The sequence below is a fragment of the Mustela nigripes genome, chromosome 12 (assembly GCF_022355385.1).
Source record: "Mustela nigripes isolate SB6536 chromosome 12, MUSNIG.SB6536, whole genome shotgun sequence".
Taxonomy (NCBI): Eukaryota; Metazoa; Chordata; class Mammalia; order Carnivora; family Mustelidae; genus Mustela; species Mustela nigripes.
Window position 1 is genome coordinate 156,213,945 of NC_081568.1, and position 19,338 is coordinate 156,233,282.

Below are 19,338 nucleotides of genomic sequence, written 5' to 3' on the forward strand. Positions count from 1 at the left end.
GCCCTCGGAGCCCGCGCACCGGCGCACACCCGCGCACCCCGCGCACCTCGCGGCTGCAGGAGGGCCCAGCGCCGCCGCCTGCCCACTCCCAGGGCCCGGCCCGCCCCGGCGTCCGTGCTCTCGGGGCGGACTCCCGGCCCTCGGCGCTCTCCCGCCCGGCGATGGCCCTGCTCGGATACTTCTTATTCCTCTACGGCCTGGAGCAGGCGCTGGGCAGCTACCCGATCTGGTGGTGAGTCTCCCTCGCGTTCGCCTTGGTCTCGCTCCGAGAGGCCCCCAGCCTCCGTCCCCTCGGGCAGGGCCCCATGGTGGCCCGGAGCCCGCGCCCTGCCCCTTCGGCTCCGGGGGCGCGGGCAGGCTGTTTTCCTTGGCGGCCACTTTCGACCTGTTGGGGCCAGGGCTGGGACGCGGGTGTCGGAGCTTCCGGGGACATTGGTGTCCCGGGCCTAGAGGTTCCCCCCGGCGTCTGAAGGGGCGCAGCGGCTGGGGAGAGGTAAGAACAGGGTACGCACAGATGGCACCAAGGGCCAGGGTGCCTAGGGCCAAAGGACGCGGGGGAGGGCCAGCGGGTGCAGCTCGGGGGAGAGGGAGACGTTCCTTGAGTACCGTATGTTACGCACACGCACACCTTAAAACAAAGTCGGTGAGACAAGACCAAACAGCTTGGGGCAGCGCAGTTATGTAAGGACAGCGGGACCCGCCGCCCCAAGTCCCTGCCGCCTCTGGGGCTGACTTCGTGTGGGTGGGTGTCGGGGGAGCCCTCTCCGAGGCCCCTCTCTGCAGCGGGAGGCAAAGGGGGACTGCCGCGGAACAGAGACAAGGCATCCAGTTCGAAGGTTCTTGGGTGAGGCCCACGTTTGAGAAGAATGGGGGCTGCCTCCTCTCCGAAGAGGAGGCCCGCTTCAGTGAGACCCTTGGAAATCTGACGATGGGAACGCAGATAAATCGAAGGGAGGCGCCCGCGGGGCCACTACACAAATATCAGGGGGCTGGGAGAGTGGGGGGCAGTCAGGGTGTCTAATGTGACCGAGCCCCCACCGGCGAAGGTCACCCGGCTGGGGGACGGGGGGAAGCGGGGGAGTCGGTGTGCGGGGTTGCGCTCTGAGAAGCCCACGATCTGACCAACATAGCCAGGGGGGATGCAGCCAGAAGACCCGGGGGCGCGCGCGCGTACACGCACACACAGGAACCTTCTACGACGGCTTGCCGGGAATCATAATAATTACGCCGAGGGGAAGGGGGGGGGGGAGAACCGAGCGAGCTGAAGTACATCTAATCCGATAATAATTTTTCTCGTCGACATGGTTCAGGAGCATGGGCGCCCGGGTGGGGACGCAGGTCCAGGCGCAGCCAGGCGGGGCGGGGAGGGAGGGGAGGCCGGGGCTGGTCCAGGGACCTGGAGAGGCGGTTGGGCCGCACCTCGGGGACCCCGGCCGCCCGGACCGGCGCGCGCCGCACCTGCAGCGCCCTGTCGCCTTGGGGCGCGGGCAGGGCCCCAGTGCCTGCGGCCGCGAGGACACTGACGCCCGCCCGGCCGGTCGCGGGGAGCCGGGAGGCATGTCCGAGAGAGCGCAGCGGCCGCCGGCTTCCGCGCAGGCTTCTAATTAGAACCCGCCGCCGCCGCCGCGTTCCTGGGCGCAAGAGGAAGCGCCCTTCGCCCCCGCGCTGCTCCCGAAAGGAAGGGCCCTGCCCCCAGCCTCCTGGCTACGCCAGACCTCGGGATCTCTGTCCTGTTGGCCCTGAGGCTCCCTGGCCTTGACCTCCCCCGACACACACAGGTATGCACCTGGGCCACTTGTGTCCCTGTGAACAGACCCGCACATGCTCGGAGGTAACTCCTCGTTTTCCAGGTCCGTTGGGAAGGGCCCTTCGGCTCTGCAATCCACCCAAGTAAGAGTCTAGAGCAGCCCCTTGGCCCCATGGAGAAGGGGTGCCATGGAACCCCCACTCAGTGATTCTGTTTCCTTCGGGAACGGTGTCTAGCAGACAGGACCTCAGGGCCCACTGGGGAGGGCGGTTTGCCCTCCTCCGTGCCGCAGACCAGCTGGATGGAAAGGAGCCATGTTCCCACAGCTCATGCAGGCAGAGTACACAGGAGGGCTCACAGAGAAGCCTACCTGTTTCCTAGCAGGGGAAGGCCTCTCCATCCTCAAGCCCTACCTGGCGGAGCCTCCCACCGCTGCTCCTCCTTCCACTGCCCTCCCTTTCCCCCTTGGGGCCAGGGACCCTCTCTTTATAACTTCTCACCTTCACACCCAGCCTCCCTAATTGGCTGTTCTGTTTCATCCTCCCTTCCCCAGACAAAGCTGGGGGGGGGGGGCCTTCTCCCCACACCTTGCATATAAAAGTGAAAGTAACGGGGGCCTTTTCACCTGCGGGAGCACCGCTGGCAACAGTGAGGAAACAGCCCAAATCAGGAGTAATTAGGCTCTTGAAGTTGGTGTGTCTCCCAGTGGGAGGGGGCAGGGGGAGGGGTTGGCGCTGCTGGCAGCTGCCCCTCGGGAATTCCAAGGGCCACCCGCTCCCCTGCTCCCCTGCTCCCCGCTCCCTTTGCCTAGGGAAACGTCCCTCCCCCTGCCAGGGCAGGTCCCAGCCAACCCTCAGAGAGATATACACACAGTCCCAAGACCCCTGTGTAGACAGTGAAACTTGGGGGCCCCTCCTGCAGCATATGAGGGGGTCCCCAGAGAAGGGACCAGAGAGGCCACAGATAGGCGTGTGGTGGGTCCCTCCCCTGTCCCCCAGGAAGGCAGGCCACGCAGGAAGGCCCCTGGGAACACAGGATGGCAGCAGGGTCAAGGGGACACACTGAGCACTGGGAACAGAACCCAGTAGGCTCCAGGGCTCCTGTAGCATGGTCTGAGCCCCTCCTTCTGTGTCTGAGTCTGGACTGAGAGCACCTAGTAACCCCCTGGGCCTTGCCTGGGCCCTGCAGGCCAAGCTGGCTTCTGTCCTGCCCACCCTCCCTTGCTCCCCCCACCCGGCAGCTCTGCCCCATTCCTACCTTTTCCTGCCCCTTCTGGCCCTCATCTCCTCTGCTGCTCTGGACTTATACTGTCCAGAGTGTAAGTCCACCCTCACTGCTCTGGACTTACAGCTGCCTGTCCCCTTGCCAGTCGCAGCCGGACTCCAGGCTCCCCAGCACAGAGTGTAGATGTTGCCTGGGCTGACCCAAGACCTACCCCTGCAAGGTCACCCCAGGTCAGATCCGCAGCCTGGGCCGTGCTCCCCATGCACTGCTTCCTGTTCTTGCCCTCCCTACCACCTTCTGCATAGGTCCTCACTAGTGGAGGACTCCCAGCTAAGAGACAGGGCCTGGCCCCAGGCCCTACTTGCTCCCACCTCCCAGAACCTCCTCTCTGCCTGGCCCTCCCCCAAACCGTGCCACCCCACTGCCCCCCACTGTTTGTGGGGTGCATATGCACCTCGAGTTCTCGGGGTGGGGGTGTGCCCTTGTGGCCCCAGCCCCAAGGGAGTGAGGGGGAAGGGAGAGCTGCTGTGGTGAGGGCTTACCTGTGTCAGGTAACTCTGACCTGATCTTCTCAGAGAGCAGGGGCCCATGCATGAGACTCCCCACCCCACCCCTGCCCAGCTGCCCTGCCCTCAGTGAGTCTGCACCCCTATGCCCCTCCTCAGGGCAGCCCCGCTCCCTCTGCCTGCCTGTCTGTGCCTGTCTCTGTCTCCATGTCTCTGTCTCCCTGTGTCTCTCTGCATCCCAGAGGCTGGTGGGGACAGCAGTTAGGTCACAGGACCAGAGGACTTCAGACTGCAGGTTACCCTTCTGGTGCTGGCAGAGCTCTGGATCCTAGCAGCCACGTCCCCCCACAGAGCAACCCATGGCCACTCTTGTATCAGGGACATGGTCAGAACACCGGCTTCCCAGAACCACCAGGCAGGCAGGCTTCATCTTTGTCCCTCAAGATCACAGCGCACCTGTCTCCCCCACCCCTCCGGGTCCCCCTGGCCTGGCTGCCCACACTCTCAAGACCATGTCTCCCAGCCCCCTGGGTCCCTGCTTCTCACTGGACTCGCTCATTCGTAAGATGATTTTCTGTGGCATCTGCACAACCCTGCTAGAGTCCTTTGTGGCAGGCGGGAGGACCAGGCAGCTAACACAATCGGGGAAGAAACAGTCTCCCTTAGCAAAGGGCTATAAAGCCACACTTCCTATGGTGGGTCCTGCGTGCAGACTAGGCCTGCACTGCGGCAGGTGCCCTGTCCCAGTCCCAGCATGGGAAAGCAGAGCCGTCCTGGGACCGTTGTCCATGAAGAAATAGGAATAGAAGCAGAAGACAGGGAACGCTTGGGTGTGACGTGGTGTTCTGTGTTTTGTCGTGTAACCTCTTTACATACTTTGTCATACTGGATTGGGAACCTATAAACCCCGAAACCCATGTTGTGAGGTCAAGACACACCTTTACGTCAGCCAGCCGGCCTGAGCAGGGACCTCCCCGCAGACCACCAACCCTCCACGGGCTAGCCACATGGAGAGTTTGCATCTGCCCCTTGTAAGCTCAGTAGAAGGACCGAGAAGACTCGGGAGGCAGATGTGGGCTCTGGGTCGGGTTCCTGAAGGTGACAGGAAACCCACATGGTGCTGAGAGGTGGTGAGTACCCCGTCATGGCCGGAGGCAGAAGCGGAGCCCCAAGAAGGCACAGGCTGCAGAGGCCCCAGGCCCTGACCCTCCCTTTGCAGACCCAGGAGGAGGCTGGTGCCTACATCCCATGAGGGGTCTGTCAGACCCCTGGTCCTCCTGTCAGCCCTGCAGCTGCTCAGCAAGACCCCGCCCCCAGCAAAGGAATGAGTGAGGAAGGAGTGAGTGAGGAATGAATGATGGTGTCTCTCCTGTGAAACACAGAGCCTGGCAGGAGGGACAGGAGGACACAGCGGAGCATGCCTGCTCCCCGGGCTAAGCTCCCCGGTCCGGGGCCAGGTCCCCACGACACGTGGGGCAGCAGAGCCTTGGTTTCCCTCCCAGCTTCCCCAGCTGACACCCTGGAGGTGTCTCGCGCTTTGGCGCGTCCACATTCCTTCCCAAACGAAACGTGCCGCTGCCGCCCAGGGAACCGGGCAAATGCATGGCCGCGGGCACAGGAGCCTCTGCCCACCTGCCAGGACTCGCTTGAAGTATGTGTCAGTAATCCCAGCTCAGCCGGTGGGGCAGCACAGGCGTAAGGGGGCTGTGGGGGGGTGGGGTGGGGGGCCAGCACATGCCCTCTGGGGCCCAGGGTGCACCAGATCCCAGGAGGGTTGTTTCAGGCCGCCAGGGGTAGGAGCCTGAAGGCCCGGGCCCTCCCTGTGGGTCCCCCATCAGAGGCTGGAGAGAGAAAGAGCCCTGGGAGGGTGGGGAGCAGGCAGGTTGGCACCCTTGCTGGAGCCCTCGGCCCCTGTCTGGAAGGACAGAGTCCGCCCATCCTGCTGGGCAACCCTCTACCCACAGGACCACCAGCCAGCCCCGCACTCAGGGCTTCGGTCTGGGGACGGGAGCCCCATGTCACCGTGAGACCTCAGACCTTGTCCCCAAGGGGGACCAGCCTGGGCCCTCCTCTGCCAAGACCCCGGGAGGTGGGTGGACCCTGACCTCCCTGCTCCCCTGGGGCCTGCGTGCAGCTCTGTGCCCACTCTGTGTCCCTGAAGGACAAGATGGGGGTCTTGCCCCATGGGTGTAGCACCTCGTGGCCCAAGAGTAAGAGGACACACAGGAAGAGGGGGCAAGCTTCTCTGGGGCCTAGAGCAGGCAGCTGGCAGGGCTGTGGGTGCCAGGCACCAAGTGGAGCAGGCCCTCGGCCCAGCCCCCTGCCCACCTGCCCCTGCCAGCCAAGGTTCTACCCACAGAACCCCTCTTCCTGTGAGAACAGCCAGAAGTAGCCCCGGTGTGGCCACGGGGAGGGCAGAGCGGTGCCCACATCCCACGGGAGCCCCACACCTTCTGAGAATTGCTGCCACGGAAACTGAACCAGGTCCACAGACACCTAAGAGCCAGCCGCCTCGTTGAGACCTGGGGGAACAGTGCCCAGGTGTCCCCTCCATCTGCGGCTCTGTGCCCAGGAGCCAGGCCAGAGGGCCACCTCCAGCCCTTCACCGCACAGTCACGGTGAAGCCCCGGTGATGATGGCTACCAGCCTGGGTCCTGGGCACCTCCTTCCCTTGCATGTTTCAGCTGGCACCTCCACTCCACCTTGAGTGAGATGGCCTGGCACTCTGCCTGACCTTGCGCCTGCAGGGTGCTCCCGGGGAGGGAGAAAACCATTAGAACCAGCAGGCGGTGGGTGTGGCTTACATGGATGCAGCCACAGGCTGGGGCTGGAGTCGGGACCACTCTCCGGGCTGAGGATGTGCACGCTCCGGGTGGAAGATGATGACCTGCATCCCCCACACATATCCTGGGGTGACAGCAGTGCCATGCACAGAGGTGGATCCTGCCTGCCTCGCCTCCCGGCTGCAAGTGGTCAGCACGTCGGGCCTTCTCCCAGGCCCCAGGCGAGACCACAGCCCCAGCTCCAGATGTGGGCCACCCTGCTGTGTGGACTCTTGGGTCTCTCTGGGCTGGGACTCTGGGGCTGGGGCTCAGAGGGCGATGGGGGGGGTATGTCTGGAGGGCTAGTGTGCTCTGGGCTTGCGGGGTGCCCGGCGAGGCGTCCAGCCCAGCGTGGGCGGAGGATGCCAGTGCAAGCACCTTCTGGGACAGTACTCTGCTCTGTGGAGAAGTGCACTGGATTCCTCACCGGCTGAGTCACCACGCCAGGTGCAGGGTTAGGAAGTGGGTGCAGCAAGGGTGGGGCGGGCCTGCTTCCCCAGACCTGCAGGACCCCTGCCCTAGGGACTACAGGCCCTGCCATGCTCTCCCTACAGCCATCGAGAAGGGTCAGACCTCACCATGACCCAGACAGATGGATGATGGCTACAAGCCCCAGTCCCACATCCCCTCGAGGGAGTGGCCCAAAGCCAGGGCCTCCCATCCCTCTCTGGGACTGTGGGACACCTGGGAAGCCTGTGAGGCAGAGGGGGCGCCGGCGGGATGGACCCGAAGCTCAGTGTGGGCTCCGAAGGGTTTGTGAGGCCTGGTCTGCGCTGGGACACCGTCCAGTGACCTCCCTGCCGGTATAGGGCAGGAGGCTCTGCATCCGCCTCCATGGGGCCTGGGAGCGAGCAGCCCCCATGCAGCATCACCCTTCCGGCCTCCTCTGAGGGACTCTGGGGGTGTCAGTGGGGTCATGGGACACAAAGGGTCCTAATGCAGCCGGCCAGGGGCAGGCGCAGGCCGCCCACTCACACTGACCCCCAAGACCTGTCAGTAATGGACCTGGGGCTATATGGGGCCTGGGAGACTTGTGGAGCTTGGGGTTACTGGTGCTGGCCGCAGGACACACCAGGGACTTGTCACAGACCCACGTTTGTGGTCCTAGAGTTGTGTACAGCACCCTGACCCCCACAGCGACAGTGTTAGGAGGGGGGTCCCACAACAGGAGTGGTATCCCTAGAAGGAGAACAAGACCACTGCTCTATGAACAACAAGAACGCCAGTCGGGTGTCCTCACCTGAGCCCAGATGCCCGGTCCAGGAGGTCCCAGGGCTCCATCCACAAGGCCATGTGGGTTGGAGCCAGTCAGGGAGTGGCCAGCTGAGCCCACAGCCACACAGGTGACACAGCGGGGCAGGGCGGGGAAGATTGTAGGCAGAGGCAGGAGCCTGGACGGGGAAGTCGCCAGCTGCACAAGGGACAGGCCGCAGACAGGGGAGGGGAGTGGTGGGGGGACACGGCATGGGGACGGGGGGGCCACGCGGGGGCGGAGGGAGGCGCGCCACCAGGAGGTTGGGCAGGGGAGGGGTGGGAGGCAGAGGAGGGGTGACGGGGGCTGGGGGAGGCCAGAAGGAGTGGCGTCGGAGGGCGGGGCCTCGGGGAGGGGTGGGGTCAGGGGAGGAGCGGTGGGGGCAGGTGGGGCTCATCACCCGGGCGCAGGAGGAGCTCAGGAGGGGCGCACAGAGGCCGCAGGGGACCGTGGGGTCAGGGGCTGGACCCTCAGCCCAGCAGGGAGGCCCATCCCTGGGGCAGCAGCCAGGAGGGCCAGTAGTGGCTGGAATGGGGTCTAGGCTGCCCGACTAATGGCCGCGCTGGAGGGGTTCCGGCGGCTCACGCCCACCGTGGGCTGTGCTCGCACGTCTGGGCAGCTCAGGTCCAGCAGGCCCCCATGACTCTGACTTGTGCGCCCAGCACGGGCCGTGCTAGGAAGGCACACGTGTGGTAGCGTGATAGGCTTCGGCGACCCGGATTCCAGTCTGTAAGCATGTCCTGTCATCCTGCACTAGGGAGACATCCTGACATCCTGGACATCCTGACATCCTGGGGCTAGGCAGAGTCCAGGCCTGGTGGGGCCTCCTTCCCAGGGTTCAGCACCACATGTCCCCTCCTGGAAGGTCCTGAGAAGGCTTGGTGCTCTGGGGCCCCCCAGGACAGGGAGAGATGGCCCTTGTTGGCACCCCCAGGGCAGCAGCTGGAGCAATGGCGACCAAGGGCACAGTCACCCACAGAAGGCAGAGAGCTGGCGTCTCAGGCTGGGACCCTGCGTAGCCATGGTGTGCCCTCCCTCCTTGGCTCTTTGCTGCATGTCTGTGTCAGTCCCATGGCCTCCACTGGTTCTGCTTGGCCAGGGAAGACTTGTCTGCCCTCCACCTGTCCCCAGCCTGTGGGGCTCACATTGTAGGGTGGTACCTGCTGTAGGCCAGGGACCGTCCCTACGGTGATGTCCTTTCCTCAGCACATGACTCTGGAGCCCAGTCAGCACTCAGGACACAGGGGCAATGGCACCCTTCCCTTCCTCCATGCCTCCCATCCCTGTCAAAACCCGTGGATGGGCCTGTGCATCACCATCCCCCAGAGGTGGCCCTTGCAGCCGCAGCCCCTCTGCTTGGAGCCCCTCCCTGACATCCTGTCCTGAGCCTGGCCTCTCCCCAAGGACCCCCACTTGCTCCCATAGGGATGTGGGAGGAGGGAGCGCAGACTGTGGTTTTCTCAGTGCTGTCGGGCTGGGGTATCTACCTTCTGTTTAGGAATTTGGGTCCTGGGGGTGTGGGGGAATAGTGCACAGTTTGGATTTTCCCCGGCTTTGTTGACACGTGACAGCATGTGAAGGTGCATGTCGTGATGACCTGATACGTGTATGTTATCCGTGATCCCCACGGTAAGGCTGGTGAGCGCCAGCTGGACTTTTTGTGTAATTTTTCTTTACTGGCTCCGTTGTGCCTTTGAGGCCAAGCCACAGCCAGTGTCCCGACCAGCCCCCTCGACCTCTTCTGGCCCACAACATTGGCCCCCTAGCCGCCGGCTCACCTCTCTCCTCAGGCAGGATCTGCAGCACCCAGGCCCCTTTGGGCACCTGGCTCTGGGACACAGGAACATCTCCGAAGCCACTCATGGGGCTGGGGGGTCAGGCATCGGGACTGGAGTGGGTGTGAGAAGAGCCCAGCCAGGGTTGGTGGGGACAGGAACAGCTGAGACGGCCTGGCTTCTGTCTCTAGGAGGTGGGGTGGTGGCGAGCTGGGGCCTGCCCAGGAGGAGGGCCGTCCAGGTGGAGGTGCTGGGGTGCGGGGCACGCAGGAGCTGACTCAGCACTGGGAACAGGGGCTGGGAGCCTGGAAGTCCCCACCTGGTGGATGGCTGGGGCCACGAAGAAAACCAGCCTGCTCTTCCCTGCTGTGACCTGGACCCTGAGGACCCCCCAAGCCGGGCTCTGCACTCCCTGCTGCATGTGTGGGGCTCTGGGCTCACCTGCACCCCTGCCAGCCCCCGCCCAGGACAAGTCTGGAGCCAGGGAGCCAGCCCCTCTGCACTGACTACGTGATCTTTCTTTCCCATCCTTTTGAGTCTCCAAGTCAACAAGCACCGTCAGCCAAGAGAGAAATGATCACATGCGTGGACTTCCTTCTGGGTCAGCTCTCCGTCCCCTCAGGGGTGGAGTGGGGCTGAGACAAGAGGAGGGAGGCATGGAGGGATTCCCCCAGGAGCCAGGCCCCCGGGAAGCCGTGACAGGAGACCCCCCCCAACCCTGCGCCATCCCGGAATGTCCTGCCGCCAGACACAGGGCCTGGCCAGGAACATCCATGGGCCCACCTCTCCTTGCCCGGTCATCCCACAGCCAACCACCTACCCTTGCATCTCCCAGTCTCACAACCCTGAGTATGCGGGCTGGCTCGCCAGGAGAGTTCCACGTTGCAGGACCCCAATGAGGCCTCTTGGCTCACAGAGTAGAGGAGACCAAGCAGCCCAGGGAAGGCTCACGGGAGTGACCCAGATCATACTCCCATGCAAACTGGAACCATTGGCCCCAGCCTCGCCCCACCAGCCATCCCCCAAAGCCCCTGTCCTGGGGCTTCTGGATGCTCGAAGTTGCATTGGCCTGGCCCCATAGTCACCTCCCTGGCCTGGTGTGGCCTCCAGGACTGGCCATGGCAGCCCTATCTCTGTCGGAGGCAGAAAGGAGTATGGCGAGTGACCAGCCAGGCCACCTGGAGGGAGGCAGGCATGGACTCTTATCTGGAAAGGCCATAGAAGCTGCAGAAGAATCCCGAACTCCACCACCTCCAGACCCTGCCCAGTGCTGGCCCTCACTAGGCCACCCAGCTAGCGCTTCTCAGGGACCCTCCCCCTGGGTCCCTGCATTCATTAGAGGGGTGTCGCTCCAACTGCTCCTGCCACCTGTTCCAGGTCACAGCTGGTCATGCAGTGTGGGGAGAGGGTACGTGGCCTGGGTCGGTGTGTTGCCTGGAGCACTGGGCCAGGAGTCCTCAGCATTGGTCTGTGCTGGGCGGATGTCCGAGGAGAGGCTAGCAGGGTTCAGTTCCAGGAAGACCTCATGGGGGAGGCAGATGCCTGGTGTTGGCCTGGTGGGGGCAGAGCCTTCCACATGTGGCCCATGCATCAGGCCATAGTTCCTGGGGCCATGACAGGGGCAGCTTGGGGGGTGAAGGCCTTTCACCTGGCGGGGCGCTCTGGACATTCTGAAGGACAGTGGGGCTGGGGGATTGCCCTGTGTGTACAGGCTCTCGGCAGGAGCTCCAGCCAGAGTCACAGCAGGTCCCAGAGAGTTGATGCGGCCAGTTGCCCCCCACACTGTCTCACTGCCTCCCCGGACCCCTCTGCCCCTCCCTGTGCTCCAGCCCAGGGGGGCCCATCTGCTCAACCCGGATGCCTCACTTCAGCCCACTGGCCCCCAAGGTTAGAGAACCCTGATTCGGGCTTGTACTCCTGCCACCTCCCCACCCACGCGTAGCCCACGGCCCAGCCTCCCTCTCATGCTGCCACCCTCCTGCTCTGCTGGTCCACAGAGAAGTGCGAGGGCAGCCCCTGTGGTCTCCACTCAGAGCTGTCCCTGTAGGTCAGGGGAGGGGAGCAAGGCCCAGACCACAGGATCTTTTGTAGAGAAGTGAGGCCCCACCAGTGGGTGAGGCGGGGACCTGGTCTTTCTGGAAACTGCGGCAGTCACAGGACGGTGGAGCAGGTGTGGAGGAAACGTGGGGAGCATTGGTCTGGCCTGGCACCCAGAACTCATCAGGGTCTGCAAGTAGGAAAGGATTCAGCCAGGGAACAACCCCGTTAAGGAGGAACCAGCCCCACCAACCCAGGCTACGCTTCCACACACTCGCTCGAGAGTGGGGAGGTCTCCGGTGTCCTACACGAGGTCAGGTCTGGCTGGGGCGGCTCGTCAAGGCACCAGAGTGTGGACAAATGGGACTCATGGGGACCGTCAGAGGGCTGGGGGTTAGATACTGGGGCCTGTGTGGGAGAGACCCACAAAGTCAGGAGCATGGTCTAAGGGCGTGGATGATCAGGGACACAGGCCCACTGCCTCCAGGAAGGCGGCCTGACTCACACACCTGGCTGCAAGGTGCGGTGTAGTCCCGGGGAAAGACGGGCTTTAATTTTTAAGAGATGTTCTTGAGCAGGAGGAGGGGAAGGCTAGGAGATGGTGGACGTGGTGGCATGCCCAGGAATGTGGGGAACCACATGCCGTTGGGGGGTTTGGCCAGAAGAGCATGCACAGAGGAGGGAACCGCCCACGCCCCAGCTGGCTTCTGCAGCAAGGCAGAACTGCTGCAGAGGGAAGGCCAGGAGGGTGACCTGCCCAGGGGCAGGGGGCTGCAGGGGGATGGGGAGATGAAGCCTGTGTCGGTGGAGAGACCGCTGATGGGAATGAAGGTGCAGGGAGGTGGGGTAGCGGCCCGGGGCCTGCAGGGTGGGCAGGGAAAGCCACCGGAGCCAGATTCTAGAAGAACAGCAATGAGGAAGCTCCAAGTGCTGCAGGGCTGGGCTGGGAGCCTCCAGGCAGGCTGGCCTAGAAGATTTTGGGGAAGGAGGGCAGAAGGATGATAGCATCTCCTTTCTCTGGACGTCCAGAGGGTAGGCTGGTTTCTCTGACGGTGAATCCCCATGTCCAGCAGCTCTTACAACAGCTGGATGAAACTGGGTTAGACTCCGGGTAGGACTTACCTAAGGACTTACCTCTGTGTGAAAACACAGAGGCAGGGCTGCTGAAGAACCCAGAAGCCTCTGTCCCTCCTTCTCGCTAGGAGCTTAACCTCCTAGGGCCACCAGAAGAGCCTCTGGGGGTCCAGCAGAGGCTAACACAGCTGGCATGGACTTGGTTTCTCCCCACAAACAAAGGAGACACAGGCCTTCCATCTGGAGGCCACCAGACCAAGTATCGACTACACGGAGACCTTCTTCAGGGGCTCAGGGGCTGCTCTGCATCTCCGCCCAGGGCCTGGGATGCAGCACACCCAGCAGCCGTGGCTGAGGAGACAAATGGGCTCCCCAGGCTGGAAGAGGAGAGTGCCAGGGAGACAGGCTACGGGTGGCACTGGACAAGGCATCCACAGGGGCAGGACTTGGGGTCATGTGGGGGAGCAGGGGAGCTTGTCCATGGCGGCTGTATATGAGATAACCTGTATATGAGATAACCTGGGGGGCCATTACCCAGGGGAGAGGGCAGGGGGCATCCACAGGCAGCGATATCTGGGGTCCCATGGGGGAGTGGGTGGGGGCGTCCACAGGGGACAGGATCTGGGGTCACCTGGGAGGTAGGTGGGGGGTCCACAGCAGTGGGACCCACTATCACCAGGGGAGCCGGCTGGAGTTACAGCTTGTCACTCATCTGGTTGTGGAAGCTCTTTCCTATAGGTCCACAAAAGGACCTGGCACCTCTTCCTTGAAATCAAGGTGGAATTACATACAGTTAAATGGACATGGTTTGGTCACTCCAGACACATAAACATGTGCATGACTGCCAGCCTCATGCATCGCAGAGCCCTCCCATCACCCCGCCCTGCGCAGCCCTGAGAACTTCCACAGGGACTGGGAAGTCCTATTTCTAACCAGCCACCTCGGTAGCTGTGGCCTTTTTGGCTGATGGACTGAAAAACCAAATTTCTCTCCCTTGTTTGCTGTTCCATGTAATTTAAATGTCACAGGTGCGTGCAGTGAGTGGGAACAGTGACAGGAGATGTTTCCTCCCATGCCTTCCCCTCAGGCAGTCTCCAGCCTGAGCTCAGGAGGACCCTGCGCCCTGGCTTCTGCCCCATCTCCGGCTCCCGCACCTGCAATGCAGTCAGCGGGGGTTTGCAGGGGGAGGCGGGGGACACCAGCTTTCCACTCTTGCTCCTGTGTGCGGACATGGCTGGCGGCTGCCTGATCCCCATGCTGTGGTCATCCCCGGATGGGTTGGCTGCTGCCCAGGCTGTTGGGCCACTGTCACTCCCTCCACCAAGCTAACTGGTCTCCTCCTCCCCAGGTCACTGGCCATCGGGCCACAGTATTCGTCCCTGGGCACTCAGCCCATCCTGTGTGCCAGCATCCCTGGCCTGGTCCCCAAGCAGCTGCGCTTCTGCCGGAACTATGTGGAGATCATGCCCAGTGTGGCGGAGGGCGTGAAGATCAGCATCCAGGAGTGTCAGCACCAGTTCCGCGGCCGCCGCTGGAATTGTACCACTGTGGACAACAGCCTGGCCATCTTTGGCCCTGTGCTGGACAGAGGTACGTGGGCACGCTCGCCAGCCTTCAGGGACAGGTGGCAAGCTGGACATGGGTGCTGCAGGTGCAAGCAGTGCCCTTCAGGATCAGGGGCCGCTCCACCTGGGTCCGCAGCGCTGTGTCCCTGATGCTCTGCCTGGGAACGGCATCATGGGGATCTCCGCCAGCTGTGCAGACCTCATTCTCTGGCCATCTCCCACGCTCACCCATCCTGGGGGGCTCCTGGAGCTGGGAATTCTATAGTTTCATGGAAAGAGTCCTCCTGTGTCCCCTTCCCCAGGAGAAATTGTGCTGTTCCAGGGGGGACAGGGGGACAGGCTTCCCACAGGAACCAGACCTTCAGGACATCTTGCAGAGAAAATACAATTAAAAAAAAAAAAAACAGGGGGGAGGGGAGGGTAGATGCACACCTCAGGAATTGCCCAGGGTGCTAGGGGCAGGGTTTTACTTTAGGAAGAGCTAGAAGTTGAGGGTTGGGCGTGGGTGAACTTGGGGTAAAAAGTAGATTTTCACCAAAGAGAGTGGTTTCACAACATCTGCAAATCAGAGGGCATCATGGCCAAGTGCCTGGCTGGTCTCTGCTCTCTCCCACTCAGTGGGAATACCTGAAGGTGGCCTCTGCAATATGGTGGCTGTGGAGGGAGAAAGGCTCCTTACTCTCAGCAGGATGGTTTCAGGGTTGGTACACATGCTGCAGGTTTCAGCTCCTCCTGCCTTCTCCTGGGGGGAATAGTATTCCTCTGTGTAGACCCACTGCATTTTATAATGCATTCATTCGTTGCTGGCAGACATTTGGCTTATGTCCACCTTGTGGCTGCTGTGAACAGAGCTGCTGTGGACATTTTTGTACAAGTATCTGTTTGAATACCTGTTCTCAAACCTTTGGCATATATTCCTAGAAGTGCAATTGTTCTGTGTAAGATCTGGGGAAAACACCACAGTTTTCCACAGGGGCTGCATTGTCTTACATTTCCACAAGCAATGCTTGAGGGTTCCAGTTTCTCCACATCCTCACCACCGTGTAATTTCTGCCTGTTTCCTTATCCTTCCAGTGGATTTGAAGGGATATCTCGTGGTTTTTATTCGTGTGTCCCTTGTGACTGATAATGGTGAGCATCTTTTCGTGGGCTGGTTGGTCATCCGTATGTCTTCTCTGGAGAAACACCTATTCATATTCTTTGCCCAATTTTTTCTAAAGGATTTATTTATGCATTTGAGAGAGAGCGCACATGGAAGGGAAAGGCAGAGGGAGATAGAATCTTTTTTTTTTAAGATTTTATTTATTTATTTGACAGAGAGAAATCACAAGTAGATGGAGAGGCAGGCAGAGAGAGAGAGAGAGGGAAGCAGGCTCCCCGCTGAGCAGAGAGCCCGATGCGGGACTCGATCCCAGGACCCTGAGATCATGACCTGAGCGGAAGGCAGCGGCTTAACCCACTGAGCCACCCAGGCGCCCGGGAGATAGAATCTTAAACAGACTCTACACTGAGCACAGAGCCCAATTTGGGCTCAATCCCAGGACCCTGAAATCATGACCTGACCCAAAACCTGGGCAATGGATGCCCAGATAACTATGTTACCCAGGCAACCCTGCCCAGTTCTTAATTGGGGTGCTTGTCTTTTTGTTGTTGAATTGTCAGAGCTCTTTATATGTTCTAGATGCTGCATTTTCTATCAGATCCATGATCTGGAAATAATTTCTCCCATTATATAGGTGGTCTTTTCATTGTCGTGACAGTGTCCTAGAATGCACAAAAGTTTTAAATTTTGTTAGAGTCCAATTTATCTATTGAAACATCATATTAAAGTAAGCACTGCCTAATCTAGGGTTACAAAGACTTGAACCTATGTTTTCTTCTAAGAGTTTTATACTTTAATCTTTTACATTTAATCTTTCATTTATAGGGAATAAATTTTTGTGTATGGTGTGAGGTCAGGGTCCAACTTCATTCTTTTGCATGTGGAAATCCAGTTATTTCAATACCATCTGTTGTTGAACAGATTATTTTTTCCCCAATGAATGGTCTTAGTGCCCTTGTCAAAAATCAACTGGCCGTGGATGTGTAGATTTGTTTCTTGACTCAGTGCCAGTCATTTGTCTATATGATCATTGTTTTGCTAATTCCACACTATTTTGATGGCTCTATACTATGTTTTGAACTCAGGAAGTGCCAATCAAATCCTCCATTCTGGGTTTCCTTTACAAGATTGTTTTGGCAATTTGGGACCCTTGTAATTCCGTATGAATTTTAGAATCAATTTCTCCATGTCTGTGAAAAGGGCTTTTGGGGGCGAAGAAAAGGCTTTTGGGATTGTTATAGGCATTACATTCATTTAATCTATGAACATGGGATGACTTTCTGTTTATTGAGGTCCTCCTTGGTTTCTTCCAGCAATGTTTTTTTTTTGTTGTTGTTGTTTTTTTGTTTTTTTTTTTTTTAGTTTTCAGCATATGTCTTGTACTTCCCTCACTAATGCATTTCTAAGTAATTTTTTCCTTCTTGATGCTATTGTAAATGAAATTGTTCTCTTACTTTCTTTTTTGGACTATTCATTGCTACTATATAAAATACAAATAATTTTTGTTTTGATCCTGTATTTTTCAACTTTGCTTAATTTGGGGGTAGCTCCGAGAGGCTTTTTGTAGGTTCCTTCAGGTTTTCTATATAGAGTATCATGTCACCTATGAATGGTGACAGTTTTACTTCTTCCTGTCCAATTTGTACACCCTTGATATCTTCTTCTTGCCTGATTGTTCTACTGCTTCCAGCACTATGTTAAGTAGCAGTGGTGAAAGAGGTCACCCTTGTCTTGTTCCTGATCCTAGGGAGAAACGTTTCAGTCTTTCACTATCAACTAAGTGGGTTGCTATGGGTTTTCCAAAACTGCCTTTTATCAGGTTGAGGAAATTCATTTCTATAACTCATCTGTTGAATTTTTGTATCCTGCAAGGATGTTGGGTTATAGCAAATGCTTTTTCTGCTCCAATTAAGATGCCCATGCAGTTTTATTCCTTCATTCTCTTAACTTGATGTGTTATTATTGGTTGATTTTCCTACACTGAAGAACCCTTGCATTCTTGGGATAAATCCCCATTGGTCATGGTCAATAATCCCTTTAACATGCTGGAGGATTTGGTTTGCAAGCATTTTGTTGAGGATTTCTGCATCGATATTTCCAAGGACATTGGTTTGTAGTTCTCTTTCCCTGTTGAGTCTTTGTCTCACTTTGGTATCAGGGCAACACTGGCTCAGAGAATGAGTTAGGAAATATTTCTTGCTCTTCCACTTTTTGTAAGAGCTTGAGAAGGATTGGTGTTGATTCTTCTTTAATTGTTTGGTAGGATCCACCAGTGAAGGTTTGGTTTCTTTGGAGGTTTTAAATTACCTGTTTGATCTCATTACTTATTATAGGTCTGTTCAGATGTTCTATTTCTTCTTAAGTCAGTTCTGATGTGTGTGTGTGTGTGTGTGTGTGTGTGTGTCTGTCTGTCTGTGTGTGTGTGTGGGAATGTATCCATTTCATCTAGGTCAATGTTACATTTTGGAAGGATAGTCCAAAGGTAAAATTCTTGGTTGAGAATGTTTTCCTTCAGTACCCAGAATATATCATCCCACTGCCACCTGATTCTGGTTTCTGATGAGAAATTGTCTGCTAATATCATGCAGAACCCTTTGTACATGACAAATTGCATCTCTCATTGTTTTAAAAATTCTCTTTTTCTCTGTCCTTTTTTTTTTTTTTTTTTTTTTTTTTAGTATATGTGCTGCCGAAGCAAGCAAGCACTTTCTCTGTCTTTTGAGAGTTAATTAAAATATGTCTCAGTGTGGATCTCTCTATGTTTATCCAACTTGAAGTTTATTGAGCTTCCTGGAAATAATGATTCAAGTGCTTTATCAAATTTTAACATTTTTGGTCATTATTTCTTCAAATATTCTTTCTGACTCTCTCTCCTCTATCCTCTCCTGGGACACCTACAGTGTGGTGTTTGTTGCTACACTTGATGGTGTCCCACAGGTCTGTTCATTTTTCTTCATTCCTTTTTCTTTCTGCTACTCAGACTGCATAATTGCAGTTGAACTATCTTCAGGGTCACCAATTCTTTCTTCTGCTGCTCAGCTTTGCTGTTGAGAACCTTTATCAAATATTTTGTTTCAGTTATCATACTTGTCAGCACCACAATTTCTATTTGGCTACTTTTTGTAATTTCTATCTCTTTACTGATATTCTCTCTTCATTGAGACTTTGTTCTCCTGGTTTCTTTTATTATTTTTGACCATATTTAGGATGGGTGATTTAGTCTTTGTCTGGTACATCCAATATTTGCACTTCATTGGGCTACTTTCTGTTAATTTCTTTCTTTTGTGAAAGGCCTGTACTTCTTTGTGTCTTTGTATACCTTGTAATTTTTTGTTGATATCTATGCCTTTTGATCATTATAAGATGGTCATGCAAGAAATCAAAATCTTTCCCCTCCTCAGAGTTTAGTGTGCTTACTGTGGGCGGTAGTTGCTTGTTTGTTTAGTGACTTGTCTTTAGCTTGTGGTCAGCCAAAGATTTGGCAAAAATTTCCTTAATGTCTTGGAAGGGGAAAAAGGAAACAAAGGAAAGAAAGAAAAGTCCTCTAGTCTTTGCAGATTGGCTGTGTCATGAAGTGAAGGCTTCCAACATCAGCTAGTCTGCCCACAGCCCTGCCTTAGCCTTCACTTCCTGCCTGCACTGGGCCTGATGATCAGCTGTGGACAGAAGCTTACAATCTCTCCTGAGCATGTTTTCTGCCCTTGGCATGAACATGACTTTAACTCTCCTGATACACACAGCAGCTTTTCAAACCCTTAACCCCACAAAACAACTTTCCCCAACACTTTTCCTCCACATGGCCGCTATAATTTTTTGTTCTACCTGGCAGCACTTGCTCATTTGATTTTCAGTGTCACTTTAGGTTAGCCACTGTTCAATCCTGAGATAGTTCTGAGGTAGGTATCAGTTTTTCAAGTCAAACAGAAAATTTCTTGAGGAGCAACATATACTCTGCTCCCTCTGGAACTATCCACCCACATGGGAAAAATGCACACTGCTACCTCAAGACTTCTCTAGGCCAGGAAGGGTGGTGTGACCAGGTGAAAATGCCTCCAAGATCTTAGAACTTGTCAGAGACACCTTTTCTTGATTCAGCATTTGCTTGGTTTCTAAAAACCTTGAACTCCCTTCCAGGGCTCTGACAGTTTCTGCTCCATTCTTTGCATGTTTCTGTGGAGGAATGGGCCCTTGGAGCTCCTCATTTGGCCATTTTGCCAATGCCACTCCACCACCT

The 19,338-nt window shown here is 57.4% G+C and overlaps 1 protein-coding gene across 1 annotated transcript in view; it reads left to right on the forward strand.

Annotated features, from left to right (window-relative positions):
- The first annotated feature begins 49 nt into the window (after nt 1-49).
- Nucleotides 50-19,338, forward strand: part of WNT3A (Wnt family member 3A) — a 40,875-nt gene continuing 21,586 nt past the window's right edge. Inside the window, exons 1-2 of the mRNA XM_059416284.1 lie at nt 50-232; nt 13,786-14,027. Coding sequence (XP_059272267.1) covers nt 162-232; nt 13,786-14,027 — 313 coding nt within the window. The 5' untranslated portion in view covers nt 50-161. The remainder of the gene's footprint in view (nt 233-13,785; nt 14,028-19,338) is intronic.